The sequence below is a fragment of the Phocoena phocoena genome, chromosome 5, assembly GCF_963924675.1.
Source record: "Phocoena phocoena chromosome 5, mPhoPho1.1, whole genome shotgun sequence".
Taxonomy (NCBI): domain Eukaryota; kingdom Metazoa; phylum Chordata; class Mammalia; order Artiodactyla; family Phocoenidae; genus Phocoena; species Phocoena phocoena.
The window spans coordinates 108,636,720-108,654,945 of NC_089223.1; the positions used below are offsets into that span (position 1 = coordinate 108,636,720).

Here is an 18,226-nt window from a genome sequence, read left to right on the forward strand (position 1 = left end):
GATGAACCCTGAAAATGAGCAGAGTTTAAACTCGTGTTGTCCAATATGGTACCACTAGCACTGGAAATAAGGCTAGTTTTTGAGATGTGATGTAAGCATAAAATACGATTTTGAAGACTCAGTTGTAAAAAAACAATGTAAAATGTCTCATTAATAATGTAAATACTATTAACCTTAAAATATTAATTTATATGATGTTGAAATGGTAGTTTTAGATATATTCAGTTAAATAAAACATATCATTAAAATTAATATTACCTGCTCTTTAAACACCTAAAAAATGTGGTTACTAGAAAATTCACATTTACATATGTGGCTTGTATTTGGAGTTGCTTTATGTTTCTATCAAACAGCATTAGTTTAAACCATAAAATTATATAATTATTAGAAGACACGATGAACCAGAAACCTTTAAAAGCAGGGAAGGAGCACATCAGTATTCAGTCAAGTCAACGTACGGCGAGACTTCATAATGGAGACGCCATTGTGGAGTTAAAATCCACCACTGGACTCTGCCAAGGAAGGTAGTGTGTGTGGGGTTGAGAGCGGAGGACTGATCTGGGGCAGAGGCTGCTGAGGGGCCAGGGGAGCCACAGTTGGTGCGAGGGCAGAGGCTGACCCTAGGGACCTCCTAACCCACCTCCGTGCCACCCACTGGCCTCCACCATTCTCCTAACAGCAAGTCAACTTATAATTCCTCAACTTATAATTCCTTCACTCAGTTCTCTCCAAGGCTGTCCCATCGCACTCGGAATAAGGGCCCCTGCAAGGTCTGGCCCTTGCTTCTCTGACCTCACCTTCTGCCACTCCAGCCACATTGAACTCTTTGTTTCAAGATGCTAGGCAGGAGTTGGCCCACAGTCTTTGCATTTGGGCTTCTCTCCCGCGGACCACCTTCCCTCTGATATCCAGGGATTTACTCTCTCATCTTCTCAGCCTTGGAGCAACTGTCCCCTTATTACAGGGGTTGCCTGGAATACCCACCACCACACACCACCACTCCCTATGCCCACCCATTATCTTACTTTGCTTTCCCCGCTGCACTAATTTCCACCTAAGGGAGAATTTTTTGGTTCCTCTTCCGTCACCCCCATCAGGATTGCCAGATTTGGCAAACAAAAATACAAGACACCCAGCTAAAATTTAATTTCGGATAAACAACCAATAATTTTTAATTAAGTGTATCCCAAACATTGAATGGACATATCACATGAAAAATGATGGGTTGTTTATCTGAAATTCAAATTTGATTGAGGCTTCTGTATTTTACTTGGCGACCAGATTTCCCACCCGCTCTCCACTATACCTTAACACATAATAATTGTTCAGTACATCCATGTTGGAGGAATGGATGAACACAGGAGATGCGAATACATTAAGCCTATATGAAAATGTGAAGCCCTTACAGGCCTAGTAAGAGGGGAAGACAGCAAGACTTTTCTGCTGGGAAACTGGAAAAGACCTATAAATCTGGTGGCAAGAGATGGCTTTGTCTGGACTATGGCGAAAGACAGCGGTGAGAAAAGAGACAGGGACCCAGGAAAAAGATGGGAGAGATGTTAACCCAGCAGTGACATGTCCATGTCCCGCAGGTCAGTCTGAAACAGAATTGAAAAGTAGAGGACTAGCCTGGGGTCAGTGAAGAGCGGGAGTTAGTGGAGGGGAGGAGTCCCGTAAAGGGCAGGCTACCGGGAATAAGCAGAACTTTCATTGTTGCCAAGGAAAAGCCCTGAGCCCCTTCAGGACTCTGTCAGGGCAAGAGTGGTCGCCTAGAGGACTGAAGGCTCCAACAGTTGTGCCTGTGGGTACAGAGACCAGGCCATTAGAAATATTTCTATCTATTCGGTTATCTCCCCTCTTGCATCTGCTCCTTCCCTCGCCCCATGTGTCTCAGTGAAGGGCAACTAGTAGCTGGGGCAATACTGGCTGTATAAATTATCACGTCATCTCAACTTTCCCAGAAAACTTACATGTGTCATCATTTACCTCATGAACTCATTCTAACAAAATTCTAACAAAATGCTTCTCCCTAAGCAGAAGCACTCACAAAATAGGGCAATATATATATATATATTTTCTCTTTTTTTGGCTTCACTGCGTGGTACGCGGGATCTTAGTTCCCCGACCAGGGACTGACCCCATGCCCCATGCAGTGGAAGTGCAGAGTCTTAATCACTGGACTTTCAGGGAAGTCCCAAGGGCAATATTTTAGTTGAAAGGAACCAAGCCAGCCATTCTTAATAGATGAAGAAACACATTCAGAAAGGGGAAGTACCTTTTCCAGAAGCAAAGAGCCGCAAAGAGGCAGATGTGAGATTAGAAACCAGGTCTTCCGATTCCCCATCTTGTGTTTCCTCTATCTGAGTAACTTGTGTCTAAAGAACTCATTCATATTTATTATGTTTCTTTTGTCTTTAATTTTTGCAAAAAATGAGAAAGCTGCTTCAGGAAGCCTCCAGTCTAATCCCACGTTTTCTACTTCTGGTCCTGGGACACAGAGCTAATTGCTTGAGCTTCTGTGGGGCTCAGCTTTTATTCTATGCAGTGTGTGGAGGGAGATTAAATGCTTACCGTCTCCCAGATGTAAAGGATTAAACTTTATTTTATTATTATTATTAGTTGTTGTTGGACTAAACATGTCAGTGGTGGCATAAAGAAAGATTCCTCAGACATCTGATTAAACTTGCCTCAAGTCCCAATTTCACCAGCTATGGAAGTCTAGGATTTGCTTTCCCACTACTCTGCTTGAGTTCTTACATCTGTATGTGTCATCTCTGTTTTGCCCCAGACCAATTCAGATGGGTCAGTTGGTTCTTCACCAGTTGCCTCAAGAAATTCACTCTCCTCAGGTCTTTTTTTTTTGACATGACTCATTTTATTTTATTTATTTATTTATTAAATTTTTTTAACATCTTTATTGGAGTATAATTGCTTTACAATGGTGTGTTAGTTTCTGCTGTATAAAAAAGTGAATCAGTTATACATATACGTATGTCCCCATATCTCCTCCCTCTTGTGTCTCCCTCCCTCCCACCCTCCCTATCCCACCCCTCTAGGTGGTCACAAAGCACCAAGCTGATCTCCCTGTGCTATGCGGCTGCTTCCCACTAGCTATCTACCTTACGTTTGGTAGTGTATATATATGTCCATGCCACTCTCTCAGTTCGTCCCAGCTTACCCTTCCCCCTCCCTGTGTCCTCAAGTCCATTCTCTAGCAGGTCTGCATCTCCTCAGGTCTTTTGGGAGCTCAGGATTGAATACCTGGGGTTCCTGAAAGGTGTCCCATCACAGAGCACTCAGACTTTCCTCATCTCTCTGCCTTCTCCTCTCTCCCCCTTCCACCTCACGTTCCTCCTTCCTTCCCTCCTTCCTCAACCATCCTGGGAATTCAGCTTCACTGTCTCTTATGTGGAGCAATTCAGTAGTTTTTAGCTCCTACTTGCGTACTCAATGCCTAATGCTTCTTCTGTTTCTTTCCCGGAGGCAGAGGCTTTGTTACTTGGTGAAAGAGAAACAGAAAATTCTTTGAGCTTTCTGTTGAGTTGAACGGGCATCCCTATAGGGGAGTTTTGTCTCGTTTATCCAGTCAGCAAAGTCCCTCCCTAAAATTAAAATCTCTTTGTCCACCTTGGTAATATGAATAACAGTAGAAAAGTAGACCCTTCTATCAGCCAGAAACTTAATGAAAATATTCTATTTCAGATAATTTACTGAAATGGGTCCTAAACTGATTAAAGTAATACCTAAACTAAACCTAATAACCAAACCTTCATTATGCTTTTAAAAAAAGTACAAATGTCTAAAATAAGAAAACATGAGAGTTGTATCAATAGTGCTATAGTATGGACTATTTCAGAAATAAGTTTGTGGTTAATACTTTTATTCGCGTTTTTTGTACGGCTAACGTAGACAGAAATGTACTAGATATAATTTGAACACAGAAATTCAAATGCAAAGAGATAGCTAAGAATTTAGGGGTCACAGAAAATAGCTAAGTTGAGTTTATCTGGATGAAATTTACAGGGGAGAAGAATGATCTGCCTTGAGCACACCCCTAAAATGTGAAGGTCTAGGGAGAAGTACACAAGGATGATCCCCCATCTCAACCCTCCCTGCTAATGTCTTCCCTTCTCTTCCCAACCCCAGTTCTCTTATTCATCAAGAAGGGACTTTGGGGCTGCGTGTGGACACCACGGCCTGCAAGCTCTGTCCAAAGCTCCCCACCAATAGCTGCTCTAGGCCCCTCACAGGTGTACAGGCACACACGCCAGCTGTGTGGTTCACCCTTGGGAAAATGGACCTGGGGAAGAGGCCACTACGGGCAACGGAAGCAGACCCAGCACAACAGAAGCAGGAATTCTTGAGTTCTGGGTACCTGGGCTGTGATCTAGAAGCAGGGATCTGGGCTTTGAGTGGGCATGTCTCCTTGGCCCTGTGGACTTTTCACCCCGTGGGGACGGACCCAACATAAGAGGGACAAAGGAGGGTGAAGAGGAACACTGCCTGGGCCTAAGGGAAACACTGTGCAGTATTCCCTTTTAAATAACTTATAAAAGGTGCAAAAGTCACCAAAAACCAGCTTGGGAACATGATGTCACAGTGTGGGGTGGGGGTCTCTTTTATGTGTATCAGAGATATTGTTCTCTGCGTGTACTCTTATGGAAAGAAAAGATTAAGAATAAAGACATGTTTTAGGAAGACAAAATATCAAAATGGATGAAGGGGGTATGTGACCTGGAAGAGGATGCTAGGACTGGGATAAGTCAGATACAACACACTTTGTTCAGCTCTCGTGTCTTACACGAATCCCTTGTAAATTAGATAATTAGTGTTTATTGCAACTTTGTGCATGACTAGGGCTGCTAGAAAAGGAACTGCAGTGGCAATAGCTAATCAGCATCTGATATTCCCCTAGTGCAGGAATGAGGAAGAGGCGGGGACTTCTGTGTATCCAATGACAAAGAAACTCAAAAGTGGTATTGGATGTTTGGGGAAAGACTCTCATTCACTCTCTGGATGTAGATAGGAAAGAATGAAGCCCCAGGCATGATTGGCAGCCACCTTCCAACCAAGAGGAGAGTAGGAATTAGAGTGAAGGCAGCAACGTGAAAGACAGAGTGACAAGATGGAAGAAATGGGTTTTTAGTGATGAGGTTTAGGTGCCAGGACAAAGCAACGCTGAAGCCTGCATGAGTGCTGGACCTTCAAGTTACATGACCAATAAATACCTTATTTTAAAAACTAGTTCTGTTAAGTATTCTATGACTTGCAACATAACGTGCCCTTGATAATATACCCTTTCTTAAAGTTTAAAAACCCAGGTAATTTCTTCTTTCCTAAAGTATAGTTCCTAATAATAAATCTGTGTATAGTTTGAATGATAAATTATTCTTTTCACTTGGAAGAGATGTGCCTAATTATTCATAGAAATGGTAAGTGGTTATGTCTTAACGGGAAAAACTCTAAAGATCAGTGAAAAGTAGTAGAAAGAGATAATAGTTCTTACTAACATTCACTTATACACCCAGGAGGTTTCTGAGTCATGGAGTTCTTAATGCCCCCAATTCAAAGTGGAAAATAGTCTGCTCTTTTTTAATAATGTTTTAAAATAAACAGTTAACATTCTATACTTCCTTTATTTTGTCCAATTAAACTTTGAGGTGAAAAAACAAATAAACAAACAAACAAAAACAAACTTTGAGGTGAACACGACAATCTTCATTTGACAGATGAAGAAACTAAAGCTCAGAGAAGGAAAGTAACTTGTCCAAGATCACACATAATACTGAACAGCAAAGATGGAATTTTCTGAATTAAAAATCCACACTCTTAACAGTTGGAGCCAACAAACTGGCTTTGAAGTTGAACTCTACCGCAAATACCTGTGACCCTGGGAAAGATATCCTTTCTGCGCCTTGGTTTCCTCATTAATGAAATGGAGATAATAATAGTATCCACTTCATAGAATTGCTGTGAGGAATAAGTGAGGTAAACTTAGGACAGTGCCCGGCAGTTAGTAAATGCTAAATACGTTAGTGTTACATACTGCACTCTTCTATTCTCTGCATTGGGCAGAGAAGACAGAGAAGAAGATCCTGAAAGAAATTCAATTTCTCCTAAATTAACCCCACTGATGCTGTTTCGTAATTGGGTAATGGTTCCTATGCCCTTGGCAATGTGGCCTAGTATCAAAGAGATGGAATTGGGTAAATGTTAAGCTGTTATGATTGTCACAATAAGTTATTTCATTGCAGCCTTATTTTTAATGCAAATTTCAAAATCAAGAATGTCATTCAGAGACCAGATCTAATGATACAAGAACAGGCTCTGTGATTTATATTGACTTACTATTTTAGCGGTAAGAAACTTGGAAAAAAAAGTAGTCCAAGATGAATACAAAAACCCTAAAGTGGTTAATAATATGGTGTTTTAGGAACAAAATTCTAAGACCAAGGTTGTCTAACTTGAACTGTAAGTACTGCAACGTAGTGATATTTTCTCTTCCCTTTACCAACTGCTGTTCACTGAGTTGCACCTAAAGTCGCCTATTCAGGGAAGCACTACTTGACCCTTTTGCACCAGGCCAGGCTGTCCTGTGCTCCTCCGCTGTAGTACTTAACAGCATTGTCATTTAACAAATCTTTAGTATAACTTCATATAATGTCCTTATTCACCACAGGCTGAAATTCCATGAGGCAGAGACAACATTAATGTCCGTGCTCAGAAGGTGCCTTGTACTTAGTAGTAAAGGCTGAAAAAGATTTGTTGAATGGAAGATTGAAGGAACTGGTGAATAAATCAATGAAAACGTTTAAGGTAAGTTTTTTTTTAAAAAATCACCAGATTATATATGCAGTTTAATCAGATCTGGTAAATAATATTTTGGTGATCTCATCTATAAAATATAGTGTCTTTTCAACTAAAATGGAAAATAAGTGGACTTGATGATGTCATAATTCATTCAAACACATTTCCCTTGTTGCTTTGTTTTGCAACAGTCTGTGATCAGCTTTCCTTCCTCTCACACCCCTTCCCCCACCAACACCATTTCCTCAACTACTTAGTCTTCCCTCTCCCAATATTACCCTTTAGCCTAAATGAAGTCAGGGGGAAAGTGTTTTTTTAAAAAAAAATTACTATAGTTGCTTTACTTCAAGCCAGCATTACAGTACTTCTTTCAACCAACTTTTTATCTCCTTGTAAAAGAACTTAAAATTAATTATATAAAGAACAGAAATAGCTTTTGTTTCACTCAACAAGTAAAATTGAGTGAAAAGTCCCTTTAAGAGTAAGCTCGTATATAAAAATGCCCGAGAATATATGTATAGAACTCAGGGATGATGTGATTTTACTATATGAAAGATCCTGTATATGAATTGCCAACAGGCACATGAAAAGATGCTCAACATCACCAATCATCAGGGAAATGCAAATCAAAACCACAATGAGATATCGCATCACACCTGTCAGAATGGCCATCAACAAAAAAGACACGAGATAACAAAAGCTCATGAGGATGTGGAGAAAAGAGAACACTTGTGCACTGTTGGTGGGACTGTAAATTGGTGCATCCACTATGGAAAACAGTATGGAGGATCCTCAAAGAATTAAAAATAGAACTACCACATGATTCAGCAATTTCACTTCAGGGAATATATACAAAGGAAATGAAAACACTAAATTAAAAAGATACCTGCACCCCATGTTCACAGCAACAGTACTTACAATAGCCAAAACATGGAAACAACCCTAGTGTCCATCCACAGATGAATGGATAAAGAAGTTATGGTGTATATACATATACAATGGAATATTGTTCAGCCATAATAAACAAGGAAATACTGCCATTTGTGACAACACGGATGGACCTTTAGGGCATTATGTTAAGTGAAATAAGTCAGACAGAGAAAGACAAAAATACTTTATGATCTCACCTTTATGTGGAATCTAAACAAACAAACAAACACAAACAACAAAAAAACAAACTCACAGAAAAAGAGATCAGATTTGTAGTTCCCAGAGGTTGGGGCTTGGAGGTTTTGGGTAGAGTAGGAATTGACAGAAGGTGACCACTTCAGGGAGGTGACCTTCCCCAAAGGTACAAACTTTGGATTATAAGATGCTAAAGATGTAATGTACAACATGATAACTATAGTTACCATTGTTGTATGATGTACATGAAAGTTAAGAGAGTAATCCTAAGAGTTCTCACTATAAGGAGAAACTTTTTTCTTTTTTTTTTTCTTCCATTTCTTTTTATTGTTATCTATATGAGATGGTGAATGTCAACTAAACTTATTGTGGTAGTCATATCACTATATGTGTAAGTCAAACCTTTATGCTATATACCTAAAAATCATACAGTGATATATGCCAATTATATTTCAATAAAATTGGAAAAAAGAGAAATATCCTGTAATAGGAAAGTGATGATGTTTCTTCAAGAAGATAGAAAGCATTCTATTATCATAGTTACCAGAGAAAACACAGTCATGTATTCTTAGAATTCTAATGCACATAGTCACTAACTTCAAAAGGCAGAAAAATTAATAAAAATAATTTAACTCTCAACTTTAATCTGCAAAGTATTAAATTGCTGTAAGACAATTTCCCTAAACTATCAATTAATCTGGAATCAAACATCAATCACTTCATTTACTAGCTATATCTTTTCTTAAAGTCTAAAATTGGAAAGTTATAAATATATTGGGTAATAGATCACTGGGTAAATTTATGCTACCTAGTCAGGATATAATCAGAACTACAACATACTTAAATCCTTCAGGAATTTAATTCAGACATTTTAATGATAAAGTCAAAGGTAGCAAAAGAAAAGAGTTTATTTAGTGGTTACAGAAAGTGAATAAGGGATAAAAAATATTGAGTTCGTTGTGTATAGCTCACTGTATAGACTTGAATCAACAGCTTGACCTTTGGAAGTCTGAGAGCTTCCATTTATCTGTTCTCTAAATATACTTACAATAAAAATGCCATTAGAAGTATGCTGTGAGGATTAATGTCAGTGGAGAACTGTGAGACTCATGGATAAGAGATGAAAAGGAACTCTTAATACCACAGCTATAAACTAATTAAATTTTAATGTTACTTAAAAATCATACAGCTATCTGGGATAGATTCAAGATGATACACTAATATCAATATTTTATTTATATTGTATTGTGAAGTTTTAAATATAATAAACTATAGAAAGTATGTGAAAAATACATGAAACAAGATCATGTGATATTTATCTTTTGCTTTGGAAGCAAAACTATGAATCTGGATCCTCAGAAAAATTCTAACTTGCTTAGACAAAATAATTTGCTTTTAATCCTGAAACTCTTTAACATTAATTTTATGGTAACAGAGACAAGGATGTGACAGCTGCACAAAGTAGACCTTTAATGTGCCCTATCATTACCCCCAGATCTTTTCCCCTATGGCATTTACACAGTGCTGGGCACTGCTTGCTATTCAAATATATTGTCATAATGATGATTTATTCTTATGTATGCCAATTAAAGTGAAAATGTAAAAAGAGTAGAAAAAAAGCAGTGTTCTAATAACACCTATTAAGAGTTGATATATAGATATATATATATCTATATATATTTAAATATATATAATATATAAATATATATACAAACACAAATTATATACATAATACATATATAAATATATAGAGAAACAAAAATTACAGACAGCAATTTATTTTGTCAAAGGGTTCTTTAGTCTAAAAAATGCTTCTACCACAAAATAATTTTAAAGCCCACTTCTCCAGTATCTAAGTAGGGTTTAATTGACAAATATTCAGATATACATCTCTTCATATATGCATGTGTGTGTGTGTGTGTGTGTGAGTGTGTGTGTGTGTGTGTGACAGAGAGAGAGAGAGAGAGAGAGAGGGAATGAATGAAGGGGCACAAATAAAAGGTTTATAATATCTCTGAACCAACAAGATCTGTTCATGAGAATTACAGAAATTTTTGTGCCCAGTGCAATTAGCCAGAAGCAAAGAAGGCAACAGTTTACTTTTTCAGGTGAGACCTAGCATTACATTTACCCTAACTGCTTTGGCTATTGGGAAGAAGTCCAAATTATGGAAACAACTGCTTTCAGAACTGGAGACAGACGATGCTAGAAGCTGGTTGAATTGGAAAAGAGACTTGGGTGACTTTTTGTGGATGCACAGTATCTCTTAGAGACTTAGAAATAAATTAGTACAGCCCCTTCTCTCATTCTGCAAATGGAGCCGCCTGGAGCCTAGAGAGGAAGAGGAACTTTCAAAGCGGAAGAGCACAGAATATCTCAACTCCAGGTCAGCGCTCCTACACGACCCCACACCGGTGACTGAGCTTCCGAAATAATGTGAGATGTGTCTTCCTCTTTCTCTTTCCCTTATCTATAGTATTTGTATTCCAACTACTGGGAATGGGGTGCATCAGTGAAGAAAGAGTCAGGGGAGACAGAAATATTTTACCTTCATGTGTGACTTTGCATCTTCATTTTCTTCCCATCATAAATTCAACTGGCTTCACTTCCTTCTTGAGGGTAAGCCTAGGGCTCATTTGTTGAAATTCTTGAAGTGTGATAGTACTACAGATACTTGATAATATTTATTGAGCCCCTACTACATTATGTTCACTTAGATACATTATCTAGTTAATACTGCAAAGTCTATATTAATATGTTACACTGGAGCCTTAGAAACATTTAAGTAACCTGCCCGAAGAAGGACAAGGACTTGAAGGCTTCTCTCTCGGACTGCAAGGACCACATACCACACCACCTCCCACTTTTCAGAGAAGGGTGCTTAGTAGCCCTTGATAGATTGTGATGCCAGAAGGGGCTAGATTGGAATTGAATGCCACGTTACTGCTTATGTAAGTCTTTTTTCCCAGTACGATCTGAAGAACTGGAGGACCATTACACAAATAAGAAATATTCAGATTAGCAATCAAGTTGACCAAAATTTAAAGAAAAATAATGTAAAAAAAAATGTCATCATCAAGTTATTGGCCAAAGCCAAACACCAATTTTGTCAATCTGAATGGATGGGAAATATTTTAGGGGTAGACTAACAAAATATTTGCTTAAACCAGTTTCTTTGTTTTTACAAGAGAGAAATCTTTTGATTTTCTAGTTGTTATTTGCCATGTTCCTGATGGCTTAGAAATCATATTGATCCTTAACCATTACTTGAAAATGATCTTCTAAGCATCAAAAGTACTTCTTTGGAAAAAGTGAAATTGTGATGTGCAAAAACTTTTTTTTCTTATGACAGTTTAAGGACATCGAGGTGCTTTAAAAAATGATTAATGTCATTGTAAGCTCTCTTTCTGGAAAATAAATTCTAGAGAACCAAGATACATTTCATAGGTTTAAGTATAGAATTATTACTCCACTTTCAACTTTGTTTTTACTGTCTAAATGATCTGCTTTTTCAGTGGACTCATGTTTTTGCACCTTATTGTCCTAAAGATGATGTAACAAGTATTACAAATGTTAGATAATGGCTAGGATTAACACAAAGTTTTAGTTAAGTTCTATGGAGTAGGAAAAAAAAATCTTGAACTACACTTTGCTGATACCTTCATAAAAGTATGAAATCATTTAGCTTCCCTAGGTTTTACAGAAAACACTTTAAAAATGCTATAAAGATGTATAACAAGACATAAAACTGCAAATATTAACTGTGTATTTCCTTGAAATATAAGTTAAACTTGGTGAGTAGGACAAGAAAATGTCACATTCCTTTCTCTTGCTAAGGAAATTGCATATTTCCTTTGCAAAAATAAAGAATATGCAGTCTTCATAAGCATATATGTGACAGTTTTAAAGTTGTTTTGTTTCAGGCTAAAGGTTTCTACGAATTTTCACGATTGTCTCAAAGTTGGAAAAAGAAAAGAAAAAGAGAAAGCGAAACATTAACCTTAGGCATACAAGTTTTGTTTTTCACCAAATGTTAAAAACAGCATTTATGTTATATGCCTATTTTGTCCTTTCTAAATATTATCTTGAGTTACACAGTTTTCAAATTCTTCAGAGAATGAATACACTTTCAAATTTTTGCTTATGTTTCCCTCCGTAAGCTGCAATATTCTAAATAGAAAGTTAAGCTTCTGTCTTTACCAGGATTTGTGAAGCGAATGGATATACATTTTACCAAGTGGAAAATAGGGCTGTGACATGGGCATTTAACTAGCCCAGTATTTGATTTGTGGACCACAGGCTACCATAAGATTTGGCTGACAACACTAATTTCACTTGGGAATTGAGAAATTCTGGAAAAAGAGAGTCTCTTAAAACATAGGTCAAGGGATTCCCTGGTGGCGCAGTGGTTAAGAATCCACCTGCCAATGCAGGGGACACGGGTTTGAGCCCTGGTCTAGGAAGATCCCACACGCCGCAGAACAACAAAGCCTGTGTGCCACAACTACTAAGCCTGTGCTCTAGAGCCCGCGAGCCACAACTACTGAGCCCGCGCGCCTGGAGCCTGTGCTCCACCACAAGAGAAGTCACCGCAATGAGAAGCCCGCGCACTGCAACGAAGAGTAGCCCCCACTCGCTGCAACTAGAGAAAGCCTGCGGGCAGCAACAAAGACCCAACGCAGCCAAAAATAAGTGAATAAATAAATATAAATTTTAAAAAAACCCAAAAACATAGGTCAATCAAATTTCCAGAATTTCACTAAAATGAGATGAAGGAGAAGTTTAATAGTAATATCAAACATGGTCATAAGGGCTTTATGTCTATTTCCTCATTAAGCCTCACATTAACCTTATTAGGTAGGAGTTGCTACCGTCTCCCTTTTACAAATGAGGAAACTGAGGCCAGAGAATTCAAGGACTTTGCCAAAATTCACACAGTCTCTAAGTGGCAGACACATGTTCTTAGCCACTCAGTAGGTTTTAAATTGTTATTGTTTATGTCTCATTGGAGAAGAAAATGTGGACAACATGGGAGAGGTCACAAGGAAGTCTGTAAGGGTTGGGCTCCCTATGATTTCAGAAATCAATTCAGAGTGCATGGATTTAAAGTCCTCTGGGAAGACAAGCTGATGAGCCACAGGATTCCAAAGGGCCAGTCCAAAAGCTCTGAGGGAGACAGGAAAGTCCCTAGCTCAGCTCTTTGGCTCCTGGTAGATGGGCCCAGATAGCGGCTTTGGTAGCCACCACAATGGCTTTCCTGGTCTCTGCAGAAGTTCCAGATTGAAGGGAATCTCAGCAGTGTTGAGGAGCACAGAATATCAGATCCACCTGTGGGATACAGCTAGCTGCTTTGTCCAGCTGCAAGTATGTTGCACGAATAAATGTACACAGGCACATAGATATGTCTATGCAGAGCTGTGGGTTCTTTTTTCCTTACATTTTTTCCCTTCATTATTAACAGTACAATAAAGAGCTTAGCAAGTCTAACTCCTAATTTTGCTTAACAGTAAAAACAGCTTGCTTCTGAATTCACAAGATTCCAACAGGGTCCCTCTGTAGGAATAACTTTTGTTAATGAAAGAAATAATGTATATTAGCCTGCCATGACAAGAATAAACCAGAGTGCATTTTATCACAATTAATGTTAAACACAGCATGTTTTGTACTCCAAATATATTTATGAGAAACATATAGTTGTGTCTCATACATACCAAAATAAAATGGAAAATTTTCTAAGAGTTTCTGGCTATTTAATGCACTAGTTTAAAAATTAAACTAATTTGATCATTTGCCCCATAATATTCCTATATTTTAAAAGTATATGTAATATTTTTATGAGCACATAAACTTATTACCAACATTACTGGCTAGAAAAACTTTGTGATTTTAATCCTCTCCAAATGATCAAAAGTAGTATATTCTATAGAACTCACCTTTTGCCCATTCATCCCTGGAATTCCAGGTGCTCCAACAGAACCCTGAGTAGACACATGATTGAAATAAATTGATATCATAATCACAAAATATTTCAATTCTAAATTTATATTGTATCAGTTATGTCAGCCATAACTTTACCTTGCTAAAAACATGTCTGGGAGGCTGTTTTTCAGATCTTATCTACCGTGTTCAAATATACAATAATGTAAACAGATTCATCAAGCTTTTCCAAAAACCATTAAGTTAAATTTAACCACGTTTGTAAATATCTACTTAATGCTAATATGATTTTAAAGAAATTCACATCATAAATTGAGATTTAGAGCTATCAGAAGGCCACATAGCTCTAAATTTGGGTGCTTTTAATAAACATGGCATGGACATATATACACTACCAAATGTAAAATAGATAGCTAGTGGGAAGCAGCCACATGGCACAGGGAGATCAGCTCAGTGCTTTGTGTCTACCTAGGGAGGGTGGGAGGGAGATGCAAGAGGGAGGAGATATGGGGATATATGTATATGTATAGCTGATTCACTTTGTTATAAAGTAGAAACTAACACACCATTGTAAAGCAATTATACTCCAATAAAGATGTTACAAATAAATAAATATGTAAACACACACACACACACACACACACACACACACACAAAAGAATTAAACTTGCCAGGGCTTCCCTGGTGGCGCAGTGGATAAGACTCTGCGCTCCCAATGCAGGGAGACCGGCTTTGATCCCAGGTCAGGGAACTAGATCCCATATGCATGCTGCAACTACGAGTTTGCATGCTGCAACTAAGGAGCCTGCCTGCCGCAACCAAGGAGCCCTGGAACCACAACTAAGGAGCCCACCTGCTGCAGCTAAGACCCAGCGCAACCAAATAAATAAACAAATATTAAAAAAAGAGAATTAAATATGCTTAGTTTCATCTGGAAAAAGCCTAGCAGTAGCAGTAACTCCTGAATTTCATGAAATTAAATAACATAAAATGAAAGGTAATTAAAATAACACCCACTTGCTCCACAGTTAGACAAATAACGGACCCATGTTGTAAACTCAAATTTGTTGTATTTGAAAGCATTTCCCTGAGACTCTCAGGGAGTGTGTTTAAACCACATGAGTGTGAATACATCTTCCAAAGTAGACTAGAAAGGATGTTGCAAATGGTAAACACCAGCTAGGAACAACACAACTTCTACACATAAAATATTACCTTAAGTGTGTGTGTGTGTGTATGTGCACGCACGCTTGGAAGTGTGCACACATGTGCTGGGGTGATTACAATCATTGGACATAGGTGGTTGAACTGAGAATCAGAAAGCTAATTACTACCTGAGAAAATCTGACATTTAACTGGATACAGAAACATTAACAAATGTTTTCAAATAGTGATTTCCCTTCACGCACCTTCCTTTGAGGCTCTGTAGAAACCATTTTTAAATAGGATGTGCTTATTTTTTTGTTTAGCACTAGAAAACAGATTTTTCTTAGTAGCTGTATAATACTAAATTTCTTTAAGAATAATGGAAAAAAATTAAAATAGTAATTATAAATCTAAAACTGCTCTAAAAAATAAAGTTTATTAAAAATATAGTCAGTACATGCAAAACAAATTGAGATAGCAAGTTCCTTAGTGCTTTCTTGGTGATTATATTGAGTGGCTCATTAAAGGACTTCCCGAAGCCTGAGGCAGTAATTTCATCCTGGTCGCATGTGGATTAGGGTAGCTTTACAATTTCACACCATACTTAATAGAGACATTATTGCTAAGGACAAATTGTTCCTATACACAAGTTGTCTCACAACGCATTGGCTTTTACTTGGTTTGTGGGATTATGTTTCAACAGATGCCACATGCCCAAGCTTGGGGGATAAAACATCTCTAACTTTGATGGATTCCAAAGATAAAGAATAATCACTTTTCCACCTGTTGTAATACAATTATTTTCTTTAGTTTTCCGCAGGCTAAATATTCTTTTTTGTCATCTTTATGGGGTGGGAGGTGTGATGGGGAATGGGGACTTAGTGATATTTTATTGGCAAAGGGCCATCTACCTGCTACTGATGTACTGATGTAATTTTAGAAGTGCTAGACCTTCTCCATCAGAATGTAAAGGGTCAATTCTGACGGCTCTGGATAACGTTGAAATGACAGTCAGGAAGCCAGTTTTTGGGCTACCTCAGCAAAGGAAGACACTAGTGGACCACTTAAATATAGCCACCAAGCAATAAGAATGTCCTTTGTTCTGGTCTAACAGTCATTTAACAATCACATATTTGTGCAAGACCATGCAATTAATTTGCAATGTCTTATGACCCTTCACATTCTAAGTTTTCTCATGATGTTTTACAAGGATTTGAATTAAAACCTCAATAACCTACAAGTTTGGCAAACAGCTTAAAAAGAGTCTGCTCTGGATTTATTGACTTTTCTATAATGGAGTCGATTAGAAATCTAATGGCTAACATTACATGACCGTATTTTTAGAAAGCAGAATCCACAAACCAGACTGCTTTGGCATGACTTACAGTAGCTAATTCCATTCACTTCTCTGACTAGCCATTAGGCGATGGGAGTATAATTACCTTCACAGTATTATTTATACTCTACCTTTTGTCCTGGAGACCCCAGAGGACCCTAGGAAAAGAAAAACAATTCAATAAACATAATATTGCAACCATTTAAACTTAAATGACTGATTAAAACTGTCCTATTCCGTAAGGTTCTATTGATATTTGTCATGCTGAAATATGGTGATGTTTTGTACATCAAGGAAAATGAAAATTTTCGGTTGGAAGTGCACAATGGGTCTTTTCTTCTCTCTTGTTCTCTTTTGAAGAACATTAAGCATATGCAGTAGGATTCTGATTTTTTCCTTTAAAAAAAAGGGTCACAACATTGTAAATCAACTAGATTTCAACTAAAACGAAACAGAAAGAATCTTTGCCATTCCAGCACATCTGTTTCTTCAGATACCTGCAAATCTATCACATCAGTCTCATATAGAAGGCTGGAGATGTTGCTACTAGAAGCACTTAAAATGCAACGCGGTTCTCAGTACACTGACACGTTCTATGACTTCTGCATCTGCAAAACTTCAGGAAGCAGATTTGCAAAGGAAGTCATCGAATGGCATTACAAAGAACCATGTTTTGCTCTATTCTTCCTCTTATGAAATGTGGCCAACTGACCTGCCCAAAAACTTGTTTACAAACTAGGCGATGCCAAGGTCAGTTGTGGCATGTAGTGTGCACCAGAAAAGGGAACAAAAGATGCTGTCAGCTGTTGCATAAACTGTGACACTGGGGCAGGGGAGGAGAGGAGAAGAAATGTAATATTTAGGAAGACGAATGGGAATATTTACATTTAAAATGGAAATGTGGCAGTTCTGAGGTTTAGCAATTTTTTGACCACAAAGTCAGTGCTGGAATTCTGTTGGCTTTATTTAGAGCGAGGCATGCTTTGGGATGGTAGAAAAGAGCACAAAGAGAGCTGTAATTCTGACTTTTGATGTCTCTTTTAAATAAAAATATTAAGCACTTTTCTTCCAATTCTTTCAAAAATACTTTTAATTTCAGTATATTTTAACAAAGTTACAGGTACTCTATCATTCCATGTAAAAAGCTCTTTATTCCATTACATTAAACTAACGGCTAGCTTATTTTTAATGTGTGACATTTCAGTTAATCAGCATCTTACATTCAGACTATAACATAAAAAAAGGACTAGCGTGGTAATCAGAGGAAGAATTGGTCATGCATACTTTTTTAATTAAAAATACACAACATTTAGGAACATTCAGAGAATCTGTTCCTCATAAATTATTTTGTAATCCTCACAGGAAGACTAACAATTTCCTCATATAATCAGCTTTAGGTTACTGAAAGTGCACTGTGAATATCACCTTTATAGATTCCTTTTTTAAAATGTAGGATGTAGTTTTATTGACTCGGTGACACTGAAGGCAAGGACATCGAATGTTAGACATATGAAAACATTAATACTGGCCTACAAGCCTAGGAACTGCAAGAAACTGAATTCTTTTCTTTTTCCCTTTTTATTACAAAAAATTTAAAACACAATAAAGGGTAGGGAGAGTAATATAATGTACACCCATGTATCCATCACTTATATGTAACAATTGTTAAGATTTTGCCATATATATTCCTTTTCAATTTACTCAACCTTCTTAATGAGCTTGTTATCTCATCTATCTGTGTGGCCTGACCTTTTCTCCGCTTATCTCACTCCTTCAATTTAAAATTCTCCCCCTCTTAGATTTTGCAGAGAACACAGAGGCTGTCAGGCATAAATTCCCCCAACATCATGTCTCTCATCAACTCAAACCCATGTG

The 18,226-nt window shown here is 37.7% G+C and overlaps 1 protein-coding gene across 2 annotated transcripts in view; it reads right to left on the minus strand.

The window, feature by feature from the left end:
• Positions 1–18,226, minus strand: part of COL25A1 (collagen type XXV alpha 1 chain) — a 461,595-nt gene that overhangs the window by 78,648 nt on the left and 364,721 nt on the right. For both annotated transcript variants that reach the window (XM_065877601.1, XM_065877600.1), the window contains exons 11-12: positions 16,483–16,509; positions 13,866–13,910 (exon numbers count right to left, since the gene is read on the minus strand). In XM_065877601.1, coding sequence (XP_065733673.1) covers positions 13,866–13,910; positions 16,483–16,509 — 72 coding nt within the window. The remainder of the gene's footprint in view (positions 1–13,865; positions 13,911–16,482; positions 16,510–18,226) is intronic.